Source organism: Elephas maximus, chromosome 9, assembly GCF_024166365.1.
Source record: "Elephas maximus indicus isolate mEleMax1 chromosome 9, mEleMax1 primary haplotype, whole genome shotgun sequence".
In the NCBI taxonomy this organism is placed as follows: domain Eukaryota; kingdom Metazoa; phylum Chordata; class Mammalia; order Proboscidea; family Elephantidae; genus Elephas; species Elephas maximus.
The window spans coordinates 79,604,790-79,625,546 of record NC_064827.1 but is presented as its reverse complement, the minus strand read 5'-3'; the positions used below and the strand labels follow the sequence as shown (position 1 = coordinate 79,625,546).

The 20,757-nt window shown below is 47.8% G+C and overlaps 1 protein-coding gene across 4 annotated transcripts in view; it reads right to left on the bottom strand.

Moving 5' to 3' along the window:
- SPTAN1 (spectrin alpha, non-erythrocytic 1) overlaps window positions 1–20,757 on the bottom strand; it is a 60,947-nt gene continuing 40,190 nt past the window's right edge. For 3 of the 4 annotated variants that reach the window (XM_049895300.1, XM_049895298.1, XM_049895301.1), the window contains 22 exons: window positions 20,582–20,685; window positions 20,235–20,397; window positions 18,039–18,170; window positions 17,680–17,817; window positions 16,664–16,768; window positions 14,330–14,538; window positions 12,696–12,816; window positions 12,328–12,449; window positions 11,819–11,951; window positions 10,403–10,501; window positions 8,618–8,777; window positions 7,857–7,933; window positions 7,014–7,223; window positions 6,316–6,612; window positions 5,739–5,851; window positions 5,240–5,257; window positions 2,663–2,717; window positions 1,991–2,187; window positions 1,806–1,859; window positions 1,566–1,712; window positions 1,327–1,474; window positions 1–463 (listed from right to left, as the gene is read on the bottom strand). In XM_049895300.1, coding sequence (XP_049751257.1) covers window positions 338–463; window positions 1,327–1,474; window positions 1,566–1,712; window positions 1,806–1,859; window positions 1,991–2,187; window positions 2,663–2,717; window positions 5,240–5,257; window positions 5,739–5,851; window positions 6,316–6,612; window positions 7,014–7,223; window positions 7,857–7,933; window positions 8,618–8,777; window positions 10,403–10,501; window positions 11,819–11,951; window positions 12,328–12,449; window positions 12,696–12,816; window positions 14,330–14,538; window positions 16,664–16,768; window positions 17,680–17,817; window positions 18,039–18,170; window positions 20,235–20,397; window positions 20,582–20,685 — 2,928 coding nt within the window. In that variant the 3' untranslated portion in view covers window positions 1–337. The remainder of the gene's footprint in view (window positions 464–1,326; window positions 1,475–1,565; window positions 1,713–1,805; window positions 1,860–1,990; window positions 2,188–2,662; window positions 2,718–5,239; window positions 5,258–5,738; window positions 5,852–6,315; window positions 6,613–7,013; window positions 7,224–7,856; window positions 7,934–8,617; window positions 8,778–10,402; window positions 10,502–11,818; window positions 11,952–12,327; window positions 12,450–12,695; window positions 12,817–14,329; window positions 14,539–16,663; window positions 16,769–17,679; window positions 17,818–18,038; window positions 18,171–20,234; window positions 20,398–20,581; window positions 20,686–20,757) is intronic. The other variant, XM_049895299.1, reaches the window with a different exon arrangement.

Sequence of the window (20,757 nt, the reverse complement as noted above, 5' to 3'; positions counted from 1 at the left end):
GGGGGGAGTCAAGTCATTTATTTGTCGTTTACATGAAAACAGAAAATTTGGGGGTGGAGGGAGAACAAGGGAGCTATCCGGCTGCTTAGATTTTTCAGATGTGGAATGAGGACAGCTGGCTTCAAGACATGAATCTGGGTCCCCACATCAACAAAGCAATTGTGATTGGACCAGAAGCGTTTTATTGAAGCACCGTTTCCTACTAAGTCTTATCCCAAGCTAAGCAGGTTCAAGGTTACATTGGAAGTAACACTGTCTGGAATATTTTTTAAGGGCACGAAACTGACATGCAGGCAGGCGACAACAAGCAGCGTGGGGCCAGGCTAGGAGCTGAGGATCAATTCACAAAGAGCGAGCGGGTGAACTCAATGTAGTCGAAGGCTGTGGGGAGCTCGCGGCCCTTGCTGTCCACGTAGGGCTTCATGTGGGAGACGCAGTAGTCCGCTTGTTCCCGAGTCAGGTTCTGAGGGAAAAGATGGCACCTTCAGCCCAGCCACCCCTGCACTGTGGTAGGGATGGGAGAGCCTGACTTCAAAAGTTTAACTCCCCCAAGTTTCAGGGAAGGTTCTGGGGTAGCACAAACGGTTTGTGCCTGATTGCTGACCTAAAGGTTGGTGGTTTGAAGCCACCCAGTAGTACCATGGAAGCAAAGGCCTGGCGATCTGCTTCTGTTGAGATTATAGCCAAGAAAACCCTATGTCTACACAATAAGATTTGCAGTTCTCCTTAAAGTCTCTTGTTAGTTGCTGTCGAGTCAATCCTGACTCATGGCGCCCCTGTGTGTGTGTGTCAGAGTAGAACTGTGATCCATAAGGTTTTCAAGGCTTTGACCTTTCAGAAGCAGATTGCCAGGCCTGTCTTCTGAGGCATTTCAGAGTGAGTTTAAACTGCCAAGCTTTCAGCTAGTAGAGTGTTTAACCCATTTGCACCACCCAGGGGACTTCTGAGGAACAGTTCTACCCTGCCGCAAGCTGGAACTGACTGGGCAACAACAAGTTTCAGGAAGACCTGTGTGCTCAGTGTCTGTAGTCCACCTGGGGTGTAAAGGCCACATCTGCTACTAGCAGTTACAGTTGTATTGCGTTTCATTTGTAAATGGGGCTAAAACTCGTTCCTGCGTGGTTTGGGAAGGATGGAGTAAGCTGTCTGGTTTGAGCACCCGGCGTAGGGTAGGGCTTAAAGTGGGACTGTTCGACTAGACTAGCACTGCTGATTCACTGGAAACCTTTGGCTTCAGTTTTCAAAGTGAAGCCTCCCAACAGGAAAGGGAAGGTCCTGGAAAAGCCCTTACTCTAAACCACTTCCCAGGTCCCAGAGCTCACATACCTGGTATAACTCCTCCTTGGTCACGTACGGCTTTCCCTCTGAGCTGAGGGCACGGAAGGCGCTCTCGATCTCCTCGCTGGACTTGACATTCTCAGTCTCACGGCTGATCATGAAAGCCATGTATTCTTGCAGGGAGACATGGCCATCCCTGGGCGAGGGGCAGACAAGTGGAGTGAGCAGGGAGGACAGAGTAGGAGCCAAGGGCAGAGGATCCTCCCGACACCTTCCCTGAGGCTCACCTGTTTGGATCCACAGTGTCTAGGATTGCCTCAAACTCAGGGTCAGGTTCCCCTTCTTCCACCATGGGCAGGTCATAGCCCAGGGAGCGCAGGCAGGATTTGAACTCCTGGTGATTCAGCCTGCCAGACTTGTCCTTGTCAAAGTGTCTGCAGCACAAAGCCGAAGGCGGCTCAGCACACAGGCCTGCTGCTGGGTGCCCCCCCCCCCCGCCAGCCCCCAGGAAGACCAGGACTACTCACTTAAACATCATGCTGAACTCCTTGAGGGCCTCCTCGGTCACACCTGTTGTATTCCTGGACAGAAGAGCAGAATTAGGGCCCAGGTGCTCACCCTGCACCACAGTGACATGTTGGTTTCTAATGCCTCTGGGGTGACCTCCGGCAGGGGGCTGAGCCCTGTCTCCCCACAGTGCCCTCCCAGGTACCTGGCTTGGATCTGCTGCTCCAGATTGTGCTGCATGCGCATGCCCAGTTGGTCCAGCTGGTCCCACTGCTGGGCCAGGCCCACGGTGCTGTGCTCCGTGTACTTGTTGTCCAGGATAAGTGCTTCCTCCATGGCGGCGCCTAGGTCCTCAATCTTCTTCAGCTGACTCCTCATGGCTCGAATCTCCTGGTGTTTGCGCTAGCGGGTGAGAGCAGAGCTGTGTGGGATGGAGCTCTGACCTCAGCCACCAGGCCCGGGTGCCTGCTCAGCTCTCTCCTGTGTCCTCACCCCCAGCCTGAGCCCTCCAGGGCCAGACGTGTGGCTTCTGACTAAAGAGGGAAAAGTGGGTGGGGGCGAAATCCAGAATGGCCTCACAGCAGAGGGATACTTTCAGCGTAAGAGAAGTCACAAACCAGAGGGTAGACCTGCCAGGGAAACAGCACATACTAAGGACAAAAGGAGCCTATTTACAAGTAGGGTGACGGTTAAAGACAAAGGCTTTCTTTAAAATGACGAGGTCTCAGGCTGCTTTAAGCCAGGAAAAAAGGGGTAACCAACCAGCCATCTCATTTCTGACTTGAAACCAAGGACAGGCAGGCTTGCTTGTGGTGGAGGTGGGGGGTTGGGGGGTTACATGAAGGTCTCGTTGGGCCACAAGCCCAGGGGCGCTCACCTTGGTAGCTTCAAGCTGGGATTCAAGGGTCCCTGACTCTTCCACCATGCAGGACCTAAACACAGCAGCACAGTGAGACTATGGCCTGATCAAGAGCTCCAGTAACTACCTCTCGATAAGGATGCCTGGCAGTCTCCAGTTCCTTTCACTACAGAATAAAAACCCCACGTGCTCTTGGTGGTCTCTTTCTAACTGGCTCCGTGAGCCGGGGAGAGCAGGAAACGTCTCCCTATCTCAGACAAGAAGGTACCATCTGCTGTGGCGAGCCACCTGCCCAAGGCCAACTGGTGAGCCAGGGCTGAGCCCCACCTAGCCTGTTCCCTGCTCCCAGCAGAACCCTGTTTCTCATGTGGCTCCTTGGGCTCGGCCAGGGTGTGACATGGTACCTGACCCAAGCCAAGCTAGGCCCTCAGAGGGTGACCCAGGAATTGATTTTAAGCTTCCTCACGGGAACAGAGAGCTGTAGGCCTGACCGACAGCACACCCTCTCTGCAGCCATGGGGAGACTGAGGCACTCCATCTAGGCCTGACACCCAAAAGCCAGAGACCTTAGGGAGGAGGGGAGGCTGACAACCTGAAAGCCACCCCCAAAAACCCCTGGAGTCTCCCTGCAGGTCCCTGAGAAGGGGAGCCACATTCTAGGGTGAACGACAGTGGTGGTAGGGGGAGGGTGATAGTTAGATGACCCCTCGGAGTGCTACGAGTCAGGACCAGATTTGGGTTTTGAAAATAGTACTAATCAGCTGCCCAAAGAGGAGATGGCTTTGACTAAGCTCAGGGATTCATGTTGCATAATCTAGAGACAACCAGGGCCAGAGATTCCTGTCCAGGGTCAGGTTATGGAGAGCAGGTAGGCCCTCGGGAGCCGCCATCTTCCCATCATGACAGTGTGAGACCACAAAAGGCTACCAGTGAACAGCGACACAAACAAGTTGGGGTTATCGTGCAGGGACAAGTTCACATTGTGCTCATGTCCTTGGTGGGATTTTAGCCCAGCCTCCCGTGTACCCACCTTTTCCCCAGTCTACCCTTTTAAAGCCCAGTGAGCCAGGGTTAGCTCTGAAATTTCCCCAAGTTCAAAGTGCTCTAGCAAGGCAAGGCACCCAGCTTCCTCCTACCCCAGCAGATCAGACTCACAGTCACGCCATGTCCCCAAGGGAAAAGCACACCCCCAGTATCTGGGGGCAGGAGGCTGGGTGCCGGTGCAGTGGGAGGAGGACAGACCCCTCCTTCCCAAGCGGCCGAGGGCGGTGGGTTAGTCAGAAAGCGGAGCCGCCTGGGGAAGTCAAGAGTGCATTGGTAAAACCACAGTGAGATAAGAGAAATAAGAGGAGAAAAACCTTCCAGACAGATCATCCCCAACTTCATACTGATAGACACGAATGACCCGACGATACGCTATGCTATTCAAAGAAAAGAAACCAAATGAATACACCAAAGGGGGGTGGGGGGGGGGCAAGAGCACACTGAGACAGACACATGCCACGAGGTCCAAGCTGGCAGTGCACAGGAGACGGCTACCCGGCACCCAGGCAGTACATGGTGGGAGACCCAAGGGCTGGCCTGGGAGGGCAGGTAGCCTTGGGCAGCTCACGCTGGGGCTGGGCAAGATGGGACAGGGCTGGGGAGGAGCCACAGGAAAAGGGGAGCGTGGCATCTCGTGGAGACAGACGGAGACCAGCAGGCACAGCAACGGGGGCTAAGGAGGAGAGCCGAGGGCCAGGGTGTCTTGGGGCCTCAGACTTCCTTAGAAACCACAGTCCCCGGTCCCTCTTGCTCTGTCGTTAGCATGTGCAGTCTGATTGGTTTGGACATATTTTTCCCATCACCACCATTAAATGTTCTATTTACTCTGCAAACCCCTAGAAATGCTGGTCCCTTCAATCAGAGAGGGTCTTACAGTGGGCTTTGGCAAGAACCCAAAGGTGGCTGACTGGGACCTAGGAGGGGCAGCCCTGCTCCGCTCTGCTGGCTGGCTCCTCCAAGCCCTGTCTCCATCGCGCTGTGCATTCCGTTGTCTCTCGGCCCCCGGAAAGCCAGGAGAGAGCTCCATGTGGGGCACTGAGGCCAACATACAGCCCTTTCTCTCAGCTGTGGACTTACTGCACCCAGCCTGAGACCCTAATTCTGTGGTCTAGTTTCATGCCCACTCATCACCTAGGAGCTGAATATCCCTCTGGACATGCTGGGGAAGTAGAGGCAAAAAGGCCAATATAATCACAATGGCTCAACAAACTTAAGAACTCTCAGAGGCTCTGGACTCCGGCTCTGACTTCCTGCATGATCATACACCCTCCCCGAGGAGAACCCTCGGAATCAGAGCAGAAAAGCAGGAGTGGCTCCCCTCCCCAGACTGCAGGCTGTCAGGGACAGTGGGCTGTGGAGCAAGACACACACTCTTTGTAAGGTGACAGGGACAGAGAGGGCATGGGGTGGGGCTGGGGCTGCACAGGCCGAGGGGAGTACAGCCAGCCCTGGGTAGGAGGGCCCATCCTGGAATCCTCTGCAAGCCAGGGAACGGAGGGACAAGCATGAGACACCACCACACCATGAGCCCAGAAATAAGACGATATTAACCCATCAAGGAGGTACGTTCTGTGGCGATGAAATCCCAGCAGCGTAAGATGAGGTGGTGTCCGGGGCAGCAGCAGTCAGGAGGAGGGGTATGGCAAGAAGACACAAGAAAAGGCAAAACCAAGAACATCAGCATTCAACCCTTGTACGATCTGTCACTGGGTTGCTGTGGGGGCTGACCATGGCCTAAGCACAGTCCCACCCAGCCCGGGATCTCTAGCCACAGACTCTGGGGGGACATGCAAGAAGGCTGCTTTGACTCTGCCCACCCCCTCCAGCTGCAGAGCCAGAGTGGACTGTGCCCCTAACCCTTCTTTATTGCTAGCATGCCTTCTGGGTAAGACACCACACCCTGGAGCTGTGGTGACACCTCGGTCCTCCTCTGCATCAAGTCCGGGGCTGGAGGCCTGGGACTCAGCCATGGGGACCAGAGCATTCCCCAGGCCTGGGCACAGCAGGGACCTGCTGGCTGCCTCCCTGGGGCTGTGCAGGGGCAGGGCACCTGGTCTCCTGGATCCACTGGTGGAAGGCGTTGGCATGCTGGGCAAACTCCTGGCGCAGCTTGTCGTTCTCCTCCTGCCGCCGCTGCTCCTTCTGCAGCTCCAGCTCCCTCTCCTAAGGACCAAGGGAGGCAAATGCTGCGGACTCCTTCATGGATGAGCTTGGCATGGAGACGGCTCTACCCTTAGAATGGACTCGTTGGCTTTAAAATTTGAGAGGGGCAGGAACTAAATTTTTTGAAGCTGAACAAGAATCACTTGTGGATTAACCTCAACCCAAAGATGGTATGGGAAGGAGTCTGGGAGACATTAACTGAGCTCAGAAGATTAAATAGTCCTCTTTGCTCACAGCTCCCCAGGGAAGACATAGAGGGGAAGTGATGGATCACAGTCAAGCAGTGAACTGATACGAATGGTAACTTCCGATACACAAATCCAGGCCTTTTCCTTCTCCTCCACTTCCTCCTAAGTCTTGTCATCCTTCAGCAAGAAGGGGCTGCGCTGACAAGGGGCCCCAGGCTGAAAGCTCTGAGCAGGAGTGGAGTACAGAACAGATGGGGAACAGGGGAGAAGGTGCACCTTGATGATTTTCTGGAGGTTCCTCCAGGTCTCCTCCAAGGCCTCCATGGTGAACCAGGTGTAGGGATTGGAGGCCACGCGGAAGCTTTTGATCTGGCGGTCTAGCTCGGCCAGCTGGTTGAAGTCGGCTTGGGCTGAGCTGAGTGAGGAGCGGAAGGCATCATGGGCCTCACGCAAGGCTTTGATTTCTTCCAGAGAGTTGCAGCGCACGGGGTCTGTTAGGTCCTCTTCTGCATTTTCAAACCAGCTGTTGAAGGCAGAAGCCTTTTTGGCGAAGGTCAGGAAGAGGTCCTCCACCTGAAAGCAAAGGAGACACCGATTTAAGAGAGCTGCTAGGCCTGGACTTGCCTTCCTTGGCCAGGAGAGCGGGTGGTGGGTATGCTGAATGGCAAAGGCTAGCTTAGAGGGAACCAGAGGTGAGTACGGTGTGCTAGTTGCTGGGCTCTGTTTTCTGCTCCTTTTTCTCACTCCCACTTCTGTACATCCTCACCAACCTTTCCTCCCTTTCTTCCTGTTGTACCTTGGTACATGCGAATTCAGTCTGTCCTGTGTGCTTCTGAATGGCACCTTCATTTGCCCTGTCCAGACCATTTTGCTGAGGTGCTTTTCTTAACAACGATGGCAGATCATAGCAAACAGAAGTTGGATTTGCCTTCCTGTGTTTTGGCCCAGCTGAGCTTTCCTGGTCCCATCCTCACCTTGCGGAAATGACTCTGAGCCTCCAGCAGCTTCTTCTTCCGTGTGGCTGAGTTGGCCAGAAGCTGGCTCCACCTTTTCATGAGGGAGGCGTGCCGGGCCTCAATGGCCTTTGACTGAATGTGCTTGGCAGCCAGCAGCTGATCTTTGAGGGCAGTGATGTTGGCAATGCCTTCCTGCTGGAAGGCCTGCAGGCCAGCATCAAAGGTTTCCTGGAGCAAGGAGGGATAAGCCAACTTGCAGCGACTGCAGTGCAACTAGGGCTTATTCGTCCTGAGTGCAGAGCTCAGAATGGCACCATCTGTCCGCTTATAGTCTCCCCCTCTTCCTGACACCTGCCCGCTCTTCCGCATCTTTCAGACCACCTCCCTCTCCCCTGCAGATGACTGCTTCCCCCTGGTCTCCTGCTTCCAGCCTTGCGCCCCCTGCCCTGGCACTCCGGGCTCTCTACTCCTCCAGCCCAGGCCACACGCCCAGCCTCTTCACCCGACCAGTTCCAGTTTATCCTTTCTAATTTAGCTTAGATGTCATCTCCCCTAAGAGACTTTCCTGATCAACCCTCTCCTGCTGAAGAACGAGCCAGATATCTCCTCTGAGAGAGGCCCACAGAGCTCTCTGCCTTGCTCATCCCTGTGAGCACCCATCACATGGCATAAAAGCCTGGTTACTTGTTTCCCCAGTTAGTCTGGAAGCTCCCTGAGGACCAGGACTGTGCCTTACTCATGCTGATCTCTAGTGCCTTGCATAAAATAGTCGAATATCTCAATGAAAGATGCTGACCACCACTTGTCTAGCAGGAAATACTATTTGAATACATTTCAATTAATAAATCAGCAACAACTGACCTGTTTGGTAAGAAGAGTTTGGACAGAAGACAAATCTCGGCCATAATCATCTGTCTTCAAGCTGTTCTCCTTTTCACCTAGAAAACCAAGCATGCGAAGTACACCACCCCTTCTCAGTATAGTGAGATTAAAACAAACAAGACAACTGGGGCAAACTATGATTTTGTTTACATTTAAACCCCGATGTCACTAACAGCAGTCTCTGAACTCACATCCATGGGCTCCTCCCTGCACCCAGGCCTTGTTCTCTACCTGTGCTGTGGAAAGCCTGGACGGTACCATCCCAGAAGCCTTCCAGGCTGTCCCAGATGTCATTCAGTTGCCACTTATGTAAAAGCGACTACTAAGGATTTGTCAGTCCTGGTATCAGGATCTAATTTTTCATCACCAAGGAGCTGGGTTACAGCCTCGACCCATGTAGGTAATGGGACAGTGCTGACAGTCTGGTCCCCTTTAGTGTGCCCGTTCTGTTTGTGTGGCGATGTCTGCTGCTTTCAGTGTCTATGGACCTTTGTTTTGTTAGCCCAGTGCCAAGCACTGCTGTGGCCCTGGCTCTTTGGCCTCAGGAAACTGTCTTGTACATGGTGGCCAGTGGTCTGCCCTGGTTGGTAGCAGGGTTCCCTGAAATGCCTGCAACTAATCAGTTTCTTCTCTGTGGAAGAAAACCACCTGCATGGGAAACAGACGAGATGTGGCTCTGGGAACAATCTTCCTGGCCTGGAGGAACAAGAAACGTCAGGCCTTGGAGAAACAGTGCTTACCAATCCAGGACTCCACGACGTCAGCCTTCCAGTTGAACTGAAGGAAGGCAGAGTTCTCATCAAGTTTCGCCTTCCTTTGGGCTGCAGCTCTCTCAAGGTCGGAAACCTTCCCGTTTAAGCCCTTCATCTTTGAAGAGATGTTCTCCTCGTGGTGATTGTTCTAGGCCACGAAGAGAAGCACAAGCACGGGTCAGCCTCGCCTCCTGCTGCAGCCGCCCCACCTCTGCCCTCCCTGTGAAGGCTTTTGCTTTCTCTAAAATGGGCCCTTTGCTCCCCTGTCCACTGCCAGGGGGAGAATAACGGGCAAAACTTCTCTAAGAGAAACAGAGTAAACACCTTAAAAAGACCAGCACCCTCTGTACTGGCCATTCTACTTGTAGGAGTCTATGCTAAAGGAATAATGAGGAATGTGTTCAAATGTTAAGTTACAATAATATATTCGTTAGTATCGTTTTTGAGAGCAAAAAATTAGAAAACGATCAGTTAAATAAAAATCTGTACATCCAAACAATGGCTACTATGCATATGAAATAAAAACAATGGCTCAAAAAAATGTTTTGACACTGTGGATATCGACAACTGTTAAGCCCCAAACACTGATTCAGTCTTGGTTAAGTCTGTAGTTAAAACCACTGACAAGTTACAGCAGAATTTAAAGAAAAACTTTGGGAGGAAACAAAGATTGTTGAACCAAGTGTCACTAAGAAGAAAGTACTAGGCTCTTTGCTCGCAGGCTGAAGAACATTCCCAAACCAGTTGTCTCACAATAAGTGAGAGTGAGCACTGTCCAGGTGTATGGGGTGGTGGGTGGACGGGCAGTCATACCTATGGCTATGTTCACATCTGGACACAGCCTGGATCTGAAATTAGTTTCTTGTTAGTTTATTTGCTGATAAAGACAAGGATAAAAACGTTTCCAGTAAACACTGTTACCTCCCATGGAACAAAACCCTAATCTTGTATGCATGCTTACTGAGTGCAGTCTGTGATGAGAAATTCCATTACTCACTATGTTTGTTATAGAAAATTATACTTGTTACAATGTTTGTCTTGCAGCATGAGGTTTATGGTGGTGATTAGTTCGTGAACACCGGCTGAACTTCAATATGTATGCGAGCTGACTTCACCTGCAGGTGAGAAAGTACCAAGCTCCTTGATTTGTTGCTTTCTCCCTAAAGTGCTGTTTAAATGAAATAAACCTTGTGATTCTAACTGATACAACGACCTGTATAGCAGCCAGATCTTTTGATAATTTTATAGAGCAGTGTAATCCTATAAACATGCATGTATTTAGTGGGTGGCTCTATAAATGTGGAGAGAAAAAGTCTGGAAGGTTAGATACTAAGATCTTATTAGTAGTCATCTCTAGGTGCTGGGTTTATGTGTGATTTTTATTTTGTTTTGCTTATTTGTATTTTCTAATATCTCGATAATGAGCCTGTATTGCTTGAGAAATAGAAAATTAAGAAAGCAACCATTTGGGAGTCCAGTGTCACAGAAGGGCCAGCAGAGATGACAACAGGAATGCTTCTCTGTTAGCTTAATTAAGGCAGAAAAAAATAACCAATGCAGAGTAACTTTACTAACTGGCTTCAAAAAGGGAGACATATCCACTTATGTAATCTGTCTCTTCTTTATGAAGCACAGAAATGGTACTGTTACTGGTTTCCATGCAAGCCTCTGTTTGGTCAATCTCCCAGGAGATGAACTTCACGGGGCGCTATGGTACCAGCAGGCTGGTGCCCTGGAGTGGGAACCGAGGGTTTACCAGTGGGCCAGGCTCACCTTCTTAATGAGGTCTTGTCCATTAGTGCAGACATCATTCACGCGATCCTTGTGGACAGTGAAGTCTGTCTCAAAGGCTTCGTGTTTCTTCAGCAACCCCTAGCGTGGAACCGACAAGGCCAGCTGTTGAGAATCTACTGTACGCCATTGTGGCCAGAGGGGACAGGGCTGATACGGTCCCCGCTCTCACACACATTACAGGTATACAAATAAATGTGTAATTGTAAAGGTAGTAAGAATAGGATGCAGAAAATAACTGGTAGTGGCGGGGGGGAGGGTGGAGTGTGGTTGAGAAGCTACAGTCAGGAAGGCCTTTCTGAAGGGGTTAACATTTGAGCACTCATTAATCAATCTGTATAGTGTCCCCGTTGTCTCTAGAAGACCACGAGAATGAACACAAGGCAAGCTGAAGATAATCTCCCAACAAAACAATGACACTTATTTTTAAGACATCACTTGAGCTCATCTCATGTCTTTTCCTCAGTACAATTAAACCACTGGAGACAATACCCTTTTTGCTTGCTTCTAAGGAGCTCAACTACATATAAGATGGAAAATCATTTACTTCACCTGAATTCTGCCTAAATCATCCTGAACTAGTCGGAAATGATTCCGGCTGTGAGGAGTGTGGCTTGGGTGATCCCCATTCTTGGGAATGCAAACTCTGCTTCTATACCTGGTGGCAAATGTTTAGATACATTTGGTATGGTAAACTGAAAAACATGACCATGATGTTTTGTAGCTTTGCTCACTGAGAGGCAGGTCTAAGCTGCCTTGCCAAACAGAACTCAGTGAGGATGCTGTGTGATGATCAGGCCTTAAGAGGCCTCTCAGCTTCTACCTTTGCCTCTTTGAGTACTGCCTTGAGAGGGCCACATAAGGAAGCTGGTCAAGTCTGCTAGAGGATGAGAGGCCATGGGAGAACTGAGACATCCCAGCCAACAGCTAGGACCAGCTGGGTGAGGTCGTCTCAGGTCTTTCAGCTGAGCCACACCTCAACCTGAGCACAGCTGCAGGAGTGACCCAAGTGCAAAGAGCAGAGGGATACCTGCCATTTCACAGAATCCTGGGAAAGAGTACACTGCTGTGGTTTTTAACTGCTCAGGTAGGTGGGTTGTTTCACAGCATTAATTAGCCAATATACTTAGGGAATACTACTCTGTGTGGTAATGATACTACTTGACTGACAATAGGACTCCGTGAACTGGGGCTGACAAAGTCATGGCAATTTTGTTGAGAGAGGCAACCTCCCTCGCAGGAGATCTTGAGGGTAAGATCAACTGACGAGGCCTTGGCTGCTGGCTGTGTGCACACCTCTAATGGTAAGAGCAGGTCCACTGAACAAACACGCAAGAAGAGTGAACAGCAGGCAGCTGCTAAGAGGGAAGCAGGTGGCATCTTTAGTTTCTCTCTGACCTGGATAGCAGCAAGAGTATCTCCATAATCTTCACTGGCCACCAGGGTCATCTTTTCATTGATCCAGGCTTCTTCCTCTTCCACATTGGCTACAAACTGCTGATATTCCAAGGACTCATCTAGCCGCTGACCCCTGTACAGGAGATAGGAAAAAATAATCAGCCATGGTCACCACCAACTTTAATCCTGACAGTTAACATACGCTTAAAAATATTCATGAAGAGGGTGGTATGTAAATGTTTTAATTAAGCCTCCTGTTTACCACTCATGAGAGACAGTGTTCTTCAAACATGAAATTCTGGAACCATACACTGGGTCCAGATTCACATAACGGGACAAGTTCAGTGCTGGTCTGTAGGAGGTGGCTCTGGAGCAAGCCCACCTGGTGCTTGCATGCCCAAGAAAATGGTTCAGGAGCTGGCAGGGGGCTCTGAGTGGCTGGCCAGCCGGCCTTCGAGTGTCAGCCTTCCACACTGCACTGAAGAGCAGCAAGCGCTCTGACCACTCACCGAGCTGCTGCCAGCTGCTTCAGCTCTTTCCAGTGCTCCACAAACTGTGCCAGCCGCTGCTCAATCTCCTCTTTCCCAATAGTGTTATCATCAGACAACTTCTTTCCAGTGTCCAGGACACCCTGACAGGCAAGAATGATTAGGTTAACAGTGGGCGGTTTTTCTGTCATCTGCTTCTAGATTCCTGCCTCAACACTTCCAGAAAAAGACCTTAACGTCAAATTCAGAATTTCCCCTTCTCTGTTTGGGCTGAGGAGTCATGAACATTGTGCAGACCTCAGTGAAATAAACAAGACGACAGGATTTCTTTGTCATCTGGGCCCCATTCAAACCCCTCTGTCCTCTCAGCCAGAAGAAGCCCTCCTCACCTGAATTGCTGGCTCATGAGCAGCCAGTTCTGCCTCCAGCCGTTTGTGCTTCTTCCTCAGGTTCTGAACACCCGTTAGGTCTCGGCCATAGTCCTCGGAACTCACCAGCAGCTTCTTCTCCCTGGACGACACAGGCCAAGGGTGAGCCTCCACCTCTACCCATTTTCAATTTGAGAAGTTTGGTCAAAAGCTGCAAAACCTACAGGCCCTATGATGCCCTCATCTTACGTCTACCAATCTCTCCAGAAAAACCCTTGCCAGTCTTCTGGAAAACAAAAGCCTCTATTTCCCAAATAAACAGTGTCCAAGAATCTCCTCTGCCCATTCACGTATCCATGAGCACCTACTGTTATCCTGACTGTAGAGGGTTGGGGATGCACTGGAGAACAAGGTGGCACCACTCACGCTGCCCTTATGAATTCTATCATATCCGTATGTATGTAAATATATTTAAAAAAAATACACACATATGTTTATTTAAGGAAGTGAGAAATCGAGAAAAAAGGATTTTATCCTTAAACTCTCCTTTAAGAAGTTCAGTTTACATCACACTTTGGTGAGTGGCGTCTGGGGTGTTAAATGCTAGCAAGCAGCCATCTAGAATGCATCAATTGGTCTCAACCCCCCTGGAGCGAAGGAGAATGAAGAACACCAAAGACACAAGGAAAATATAAGCCCAAGAGAAAGAAAGGGCTACATAAACTAGAGAGTTCATCAGCCTGAGAGCAGAAGAACTAGATGGTGCCCAGCTACCACCAATGACTACCCCAACAGGGAACACAACAGGGAATCCCTGATTGAGCAGGAGAAAAGTGGGATGCAGACCTCAAATTCTAGTAAAAACACCAGACTTAATGGTGTGACTGATACTGGAGGGACCCCAAATTCTGTTAGCCCCAAACTAAAACCATTCCTGAAGCCAACTCTTCAGACAAAGATTAGACTTGACTATAAGACATAAAATGATACTGGTGAGGGGTGTGCTTCTTAGCTCAAGAGACACATGAGACTATGTGGGCAGCTGCTGTCTGGAGGTGAGATGAGAAGGCAGAGGGGGACAGGAGCTGGTTGAATGAACACGGGAAATACAGGGTAGAGAGAAGTGTGCTGTCACACTGCAGGGAGAGCAACTAGGGTCACATAACAAGGTGTGTATAAGTTTATGAGAAACTGACTTAAATTGTAAACTTTCACTTGAAGCACAACAACAACAAAAAGAAGTTCAGATTTCAGATCTTCCCCAGAAGATCAGACTGTTTTCCAGATACAAACTCACTAATTTTCCCAGTGACCTAAAAAGCAGGTTTTTAGACAAGGTCAAGTGTAACCACTACCATTTTAGAGTCCATAATTGATTGCTGTAACTGCATGCCTGGACTCCAGAACAAGAAACTGAGGCATCCCAGTCAGTGGGTGGCAGAGCTGAGATCCCAACCCAGGGTGGTTTCCGAGCCTGGCTCCTTTTTGCCACACTTCCCTGTCTCACCACTAAACTCTGAAACGCAAAACCTCATGGACGAGGCGACCCAGACCTCTTGATCCACAAAATCAGTCCCAAGGTCCCTATCACGTGCAATTAAAGGTGCAAGAGGCATTCTGAAGGACCCAGAACGTGAAGCTGCAGGAACACATACTTGATCCAGGACTCCTCATCATCCATGTCCCGGAAGAACTGGTGCAGGCGATGGGATTCGTTCAGCTTGGCTCGCCGGGAAGCTGCCATGCTCTTGATCTTCTGGAAGCGACCGTTGATGGTGTCCCGCTTGTCCTTTACTTGGGAGGTGTCGAAGGCACTGCTGGTCATCAGACTGTCTGCTTGGCTGTTCAGGTCCTTCAGGCGATCCTGGGGCACAAAGGGAGGGTCATAAATCTGGGTCTCCCAAGCATATTCCTCACTGAGAAGATGGCACCAGGAGGTTTAACAGGTTGGTTTAACAACAGGACACAGTTTACCGTCTGCTGTGAGGGGTAAATTCTTGAAGGCAGCAGTTCTCTGAGTGAGATGGGCCCTGGGGTTCTATGAAGTTGAAACTACTTTCTAACAATACTAAGATATTCGCCGTTTTTCCTGTGTGGAAATTGCCACTGATGGTGCAAAAGCCCTGGGGGCAAACTGCTGGTGCCTTAGCCCCAAACTGTACTGCAGCAATCAGATCGTTCACTGCCATGGACTTGCCGTAAAAATGCTGCTTTCATGTAAGAACATCCTTAAGAAGGCAGCAAAAATTGTTAAGTTTATTAAATATCCATCCTTGATATAAAACATGTCATTTTAATATTCTATGTGATAAAATTGGCAACTCTATGGGGCAGTTCTAATCTGTCCTGCAGGGTTGCTATGAGTCGGAATCGACTCGACGGCAGTGGGTTTGGGTTTTTTTGGTTTTGGTTATGTGATAAAATACCCTGTGTGCTTAATTGGGAAAGACACACGAAGCCTTCTGCTGTTCACCGAACAATGTCTGCGTTGAAGAAAAGCTCCTGTTGGGAGTGGAACCAGCCGCTTTTTTCATGGACCACCAATTTTATTTGGAAGAACTGACTGATTAACTACAGTCATTCAGATTTGTGCATTTGCAGATACTTTGTTAAAATGAAGTGAGCCTCCTACTTTAAGGAAAAGTGACAGAGTTTATTGTTAATAATAATATTCAAGCTTTCAAGAGAAAATTAAACTTTTGGAAAATTTACATCCACCACGAGCTTGACAGCTTCCCGATTTGTAAAGATTTTTCTCACGAGACTGGTGGTGATAAAACAAATGCTGATGTTTTGATACCGTGCGATGGAAGTGTCAACATTTAGAAGGTCTGCGTAACTCAGGGAACCAATATTTTCCAAATGATTTAATGCATGATGTTACAAAATCACGTGTGGGAAAAAGATCTCGATTTAAAGTGCAAAAATAGACCAGCAGATTTTAATATAATACAGTATGAAAAATTGATCGATATGGTTTCAGAGTCCACATTACAGCTAACTTTTAAGAAACTACAACTTACTTAGCTCAATATAGTATCAAAGAAGAGTACCTACAATTATCTGAATTAAAATACTCCGACCTTTTCTAACTACCTGCCTGTGTGAGACCGTTCATCACATACAACCTATCACAATGATGGAATTCAGAAGTAACTACAAGAATCTAATTGCTTCTATTAAGCCAGACATTGCAGAGATTTGCAAAAAGGTAACCAATGTCACTCTTCTCGTGACTTTTTCTTTCAAAAATTGTTCATAAAAATGTTATTTATGCTACTTATAATTTGTTTATATATGTTAAAGGAGTTAATATTTTTTGAATTTCCAGTTTTAGTCTGATTTTTAATTGTGAAATAATTAGATTAACAGGAAGTTGCAAAAACAGTACAGTTTCTGTATACCCTTCCCCAGTAGTAACACCTTACATAACTATAGTACAATACCCAAACAGGTAAATTGATGCTGGAACATTCCGTAGACCTTACTCAGATTTCACCCATTTTTACATGCACTCATTTGTGCATCTCTGTATGTGTGTTTTATCATATTTGTGTAACCACCACCAAAAATCAAAATACGAAACTGTTCCCTTAGCACAAAGGAAGGCTCCCTTTGGCAACCCCTGTATAGTTACACCCACCCCCCATCCCTCATTATCTCTATAATTTTGTCATATTTCAAGAATGTTCTATAAATGGAATCATATAGTATGTAACCCCTGAGATTTAAAATTTAACTTCAAAAACTTATTTAATCTTCAATATGGTTTAAGTATTGACAGACGGAACACACATAAACAAAACCTCTTTGGGGTCCTCAATAATTTTTAAGAGAATAAAATGCTCCTGAGACCAAAATGTTTAAGAACTGCTGCTTTAAATGATGGACACTAACTACTCTCCTTTCTCTAATGTCCCAGCTCTTGTTGGGAGTTATGCAATGTTGTGTCCCAGACACCTATGGCCTGGCCTCCTCCCTCTGCTAACCTCATGGGCAGAGATGTCCGCCTCCAGCAGCTGATGTTTCTTCAGCAGGTTGTTCACAGAAGCCAGGTCTTTGCCGTAATCTTCAGATGCCAGAAGGGCCTCCACCTGGCAGTGGAAACACAAAAGAGAAAGGCTACTGTACAGTACACTTTTAGTGTTCTGGAAAATCCAGGATGCCCCAGTTTTATTCCAGGTCCTTGCTTGAACACTCTTCTCAATCACGAACTTGTTCTGCCTACTCAGCTTGTACCAGCCTGCACAGCCAAAGACACCTTCTCCCAAGGTCAAGTGAATGCAGACTGAAGAGCCTACTGATTTAAATACAACAGCTAAAGGCAGCAGTCACTGAGCCTTCACCGTGGTATAATGTCAAAATGCACAGCAATCCAACTTCAAGGGGACACCCCCTAGGGAAAGAACCAGTGGTATGGACAAAGTTTAATACACAGATACGTTCACTGTGGCAAAATTATTATCACCAAAAAGCTGGGAATACCTGAAATGAGAACTTACATTGTGAGCTCAACTATATGAAAAAACGTATCTACACCAATATTAATGAAAATATGTATAGAATGGAAAGATATTCTAAAAATGTCAGCAGTGGTCGCCTCTAAAGCATTTCTAGTTCTTTGTATTTTCTGTACTATCCACATTTTCTACAGGGAGAATGCACTACTAACTCACTGGTATTTTGACTGCTATTTTATCTCAGCATAGACTCGTTAGAGCTGCCTGCCACACACACTCTGTAATCTCTTCCTGTTTGCAATTCCTATGGAGATGAGTGACCCATGCTCCACGTCCCACCAAAAATGAACTCTCTCTTCTCTAAACATTTACCCTTCTGTGTATAAATCCCTTACAATATGCAACTTATATCTTGATAATAAACATTTCTGTCGAAAGGGGCACCTGGTGGGCCTGCCTTGTCAGTTTTGGGCTCACTGACTGACCTACTACCCAAATGACTAGAAACCCGCTACTGGTGGGAAGGGAAAACCATTTAGCATTACCTCAGAGAGCCAGAAGTCAAAGTCCTTGATCCCAGTGTTGAAGTTCTGCTGCTTGTTGGCTTCCTTCAATTTCTGGCTCTTTTCAGCTGACTTCTGCACCAGGAATTGCCACTGGTCAGCTAAGGCAGCCAGCCGGGCCTGGGGGAGAGAAGACGAAATCCATGAGGAACCTCCCTCCTCTCCTAGAGCCTGATTTGATAAGATCCAAGAGAGAAGAATGGGAAGGATTCATAGGAGCTATCTGTAATGTGGGCAAAAGTCTTCTAATTTGTCAATTTTCTTAAGACTGAATTTCAAAATCGTCATTAAGTTGACAGTAACACGTGGGGACCAGGAGAAGAGTAGCTAGTGGACCATACCTTGACAGCATCTTCGCTGCCAGCACAGGCCCCACGCTCAATGAGGGAGTTGCCCATGTCGATGACCCCACGGATCCGGTCAGCATTGGCGTGCAGCTCTGCTTCGAAGGCCTGGTGCTTCTGGTGCTTGCTCTGGAAATACCAAAAGCCACCTTTCAAAACCAGGTTCTGCTAGGTTACATTTATCAGGAAGGAAGAGATTCTCAAAAGCAAGAGAGCAGTAGTAAAAACTTAAAACAACTAGGGGTAAGGGTCAAAACCTTTTTTATAGATGGCAATCAGAGAATTTGTGTGAAATAATTTAGGGGTCAGTCTGTAGGGAGTCCAGGAGGTGAACTGAAAACTGACTCCTCAATCAGCTAGACTTGCTTTTTGGGAGCTAAGCCCTAGAATTATATACTTTCCAACATTTTTGCAGAAAACAGTTATGGCCAATTTCAGTTTTTAATTTACTTGTACATCAAGTTCCATCTATGGCTTTCTTCTTATTATAGCTTTCACAAATAACACACAGGGATATTTCATCATCTAAGGCAACATCTACTATTAAGCAATGTGATGGTCTGTCTTACACCTCTTTCGACAGGAAACAGCTACAGCTGGTACAGGCCTTAGGCTTTGCCGGTTACCATTTGGTAGCTGTCATTAAACAAAACTCCTGGAATCTGTCAAACCCAGACTTGACTGTAAGCTGAAATTTATTTATTTATTTTTGCTAGGAAAAGAGAGGGCTATTTAAGAATGATGGAATCCTGACCCTGGGGACCTGAAATAATTTTTAAGAATCATATAGAAACAGAAGGTGTCAAAACATTGCCAGCAAGAGACAACTGCAAGGACATAGAAGCTGTGGCACAATTCTGGGTGAGAAACACGGGGTCTCGGGGTAGTATTATTTGGGAAAAAAACGAAAAGAAAAAAAGCAGTAGAGTTGGGGAAGAATTCTGCATCAAATGTTTCATTTCAGAGGCAGCAACTGTCAAAGGATAGAGCCGTCTGGTTGGCTAAACTTGGCACTAACGTAAAGTCTCCTTGTTATGTAATTCCAATCACCTGACCCAAAATACACAAACAAAAAAAGTCTTAAAATACCCATATGCCCTGATGAAAGTCCAATTCTCCTCTCCTTCTGTTTCATGTTCTGATCTCTCTTTGGTTCACATCCCATTCATTCTGGTTTTATTTCTTCATTTCTCTCACCCGTGGAAGCAACTTCTGAGCTACGTGTTAACTGAAAAGGCCCTTTCACAGCTCCCTGGGTGACACCCCCTCTTATCCTTCTCACACTTAGATTTGGAGGTAGATCATCTGCTTCTCCATAGTTCCCTAGCTGCCCCACTCCAGTAATCAGCACCTCTGGGTGCCAGACTAGATGTGCGACCAAATGTTCCCACCCTGCTAGAGTCCCCACCCTGAGCCACAGAATACCATGAACCCACCGCAAGAATAGACCAAAGTCTGTTCAGCAAGCTGGTGACTGCATTTTTCTAAAGCAGCACTCTTTGAAACGAAGCAGTCAACTACTGCCCCCAAATCAAACATTGTACAGAACTTGCCTCAGTGATAAACTGGGAGCGGGGAGTGGAGGGCTGCAGGCTAATTAAAATAGAGAAAGCCACATCCCACAGGGACACGTGAATGAAGTGTGACGGATGATTAGAAATGAAAAGGATGGATGAAGAAACACTAGCAGACTGTGTGTGACCACAGTAACAGTAATCTCTACAGAAGAACACAAATACTGGAGCTCATTTAACTAAAACTCTTTAAAAAAAAAAAAAAAAAAAGACAACTTACCAGCAGCTTGGAAAGCTACAAAAATAGATTAAAAAGAACAAGAGTTCAGTACACTGACATGAACATGCGTATCAGCTATTAAACAGAAACCCATTTTGCTGTCATACTTCCGCTGGGAAGCTCAGCATTTGGGGACTGTGAATAAAAGGGGAATTTTATAGACTTTTATAGCAGACATGGTTTCAATAGGCAAATAAGGCAAGCAACTTTTAAATGGCTCTGACGATTTCTTAGGGCTTTTCTGCTGGCTCAGTTTACTAAAATAATTTTCATTGGCTTCGCCAGGGAGACAAGTAGATTGTTTTTACATATCCCCCTTTTAACGATGCCTTGTTTAACAAAATCTACTCAACAGCACCAGACTACTTCAGAGATAAACATCCAATCAGTTCAGCTCACCTGGATGTTGGTGGGATCCTTGTAGGACTCATCACTTGCCGTCTGTAATTTCTCACTGATCCAAGCCTCGATCTCATCCACATCCCTGCTGAACTGCTGGAGGGTTTGAGATTCTCCTAGCTTTGACCTTTTCTCGATCATTTGGGCTTTTAGACGTCGCCACCTGAGAAAGTGAAACCATTAATCAAATGTGACCATTCCTTACCTTGTGGAGGAGTAAGCTGGAAACAAGGAAACAGCCACTTGTTTCCCCCAGCAATCCTCGGGACAAGGCAGAGCAGCACTTACACAAAGGGTGCATGTTCTCTTGGAGTCAGTGACAGACATCAGCCCCCTGGAACACCTACCTGTCCAAAACCTCATTACGGCGGCTTGAAATGTCTCCTTTAGCATAGTGGCCAGCAGAGATGAGCTGATCGGCAAAGGACTGCAGGGCGGCTATTTTCTCCTCCTGTCAGCAAACAGAGGCAGGAGGTCAAGGTGGGCAAAGTGACTCTGCCTGGACTGCAGGTTTTGAGTAGAG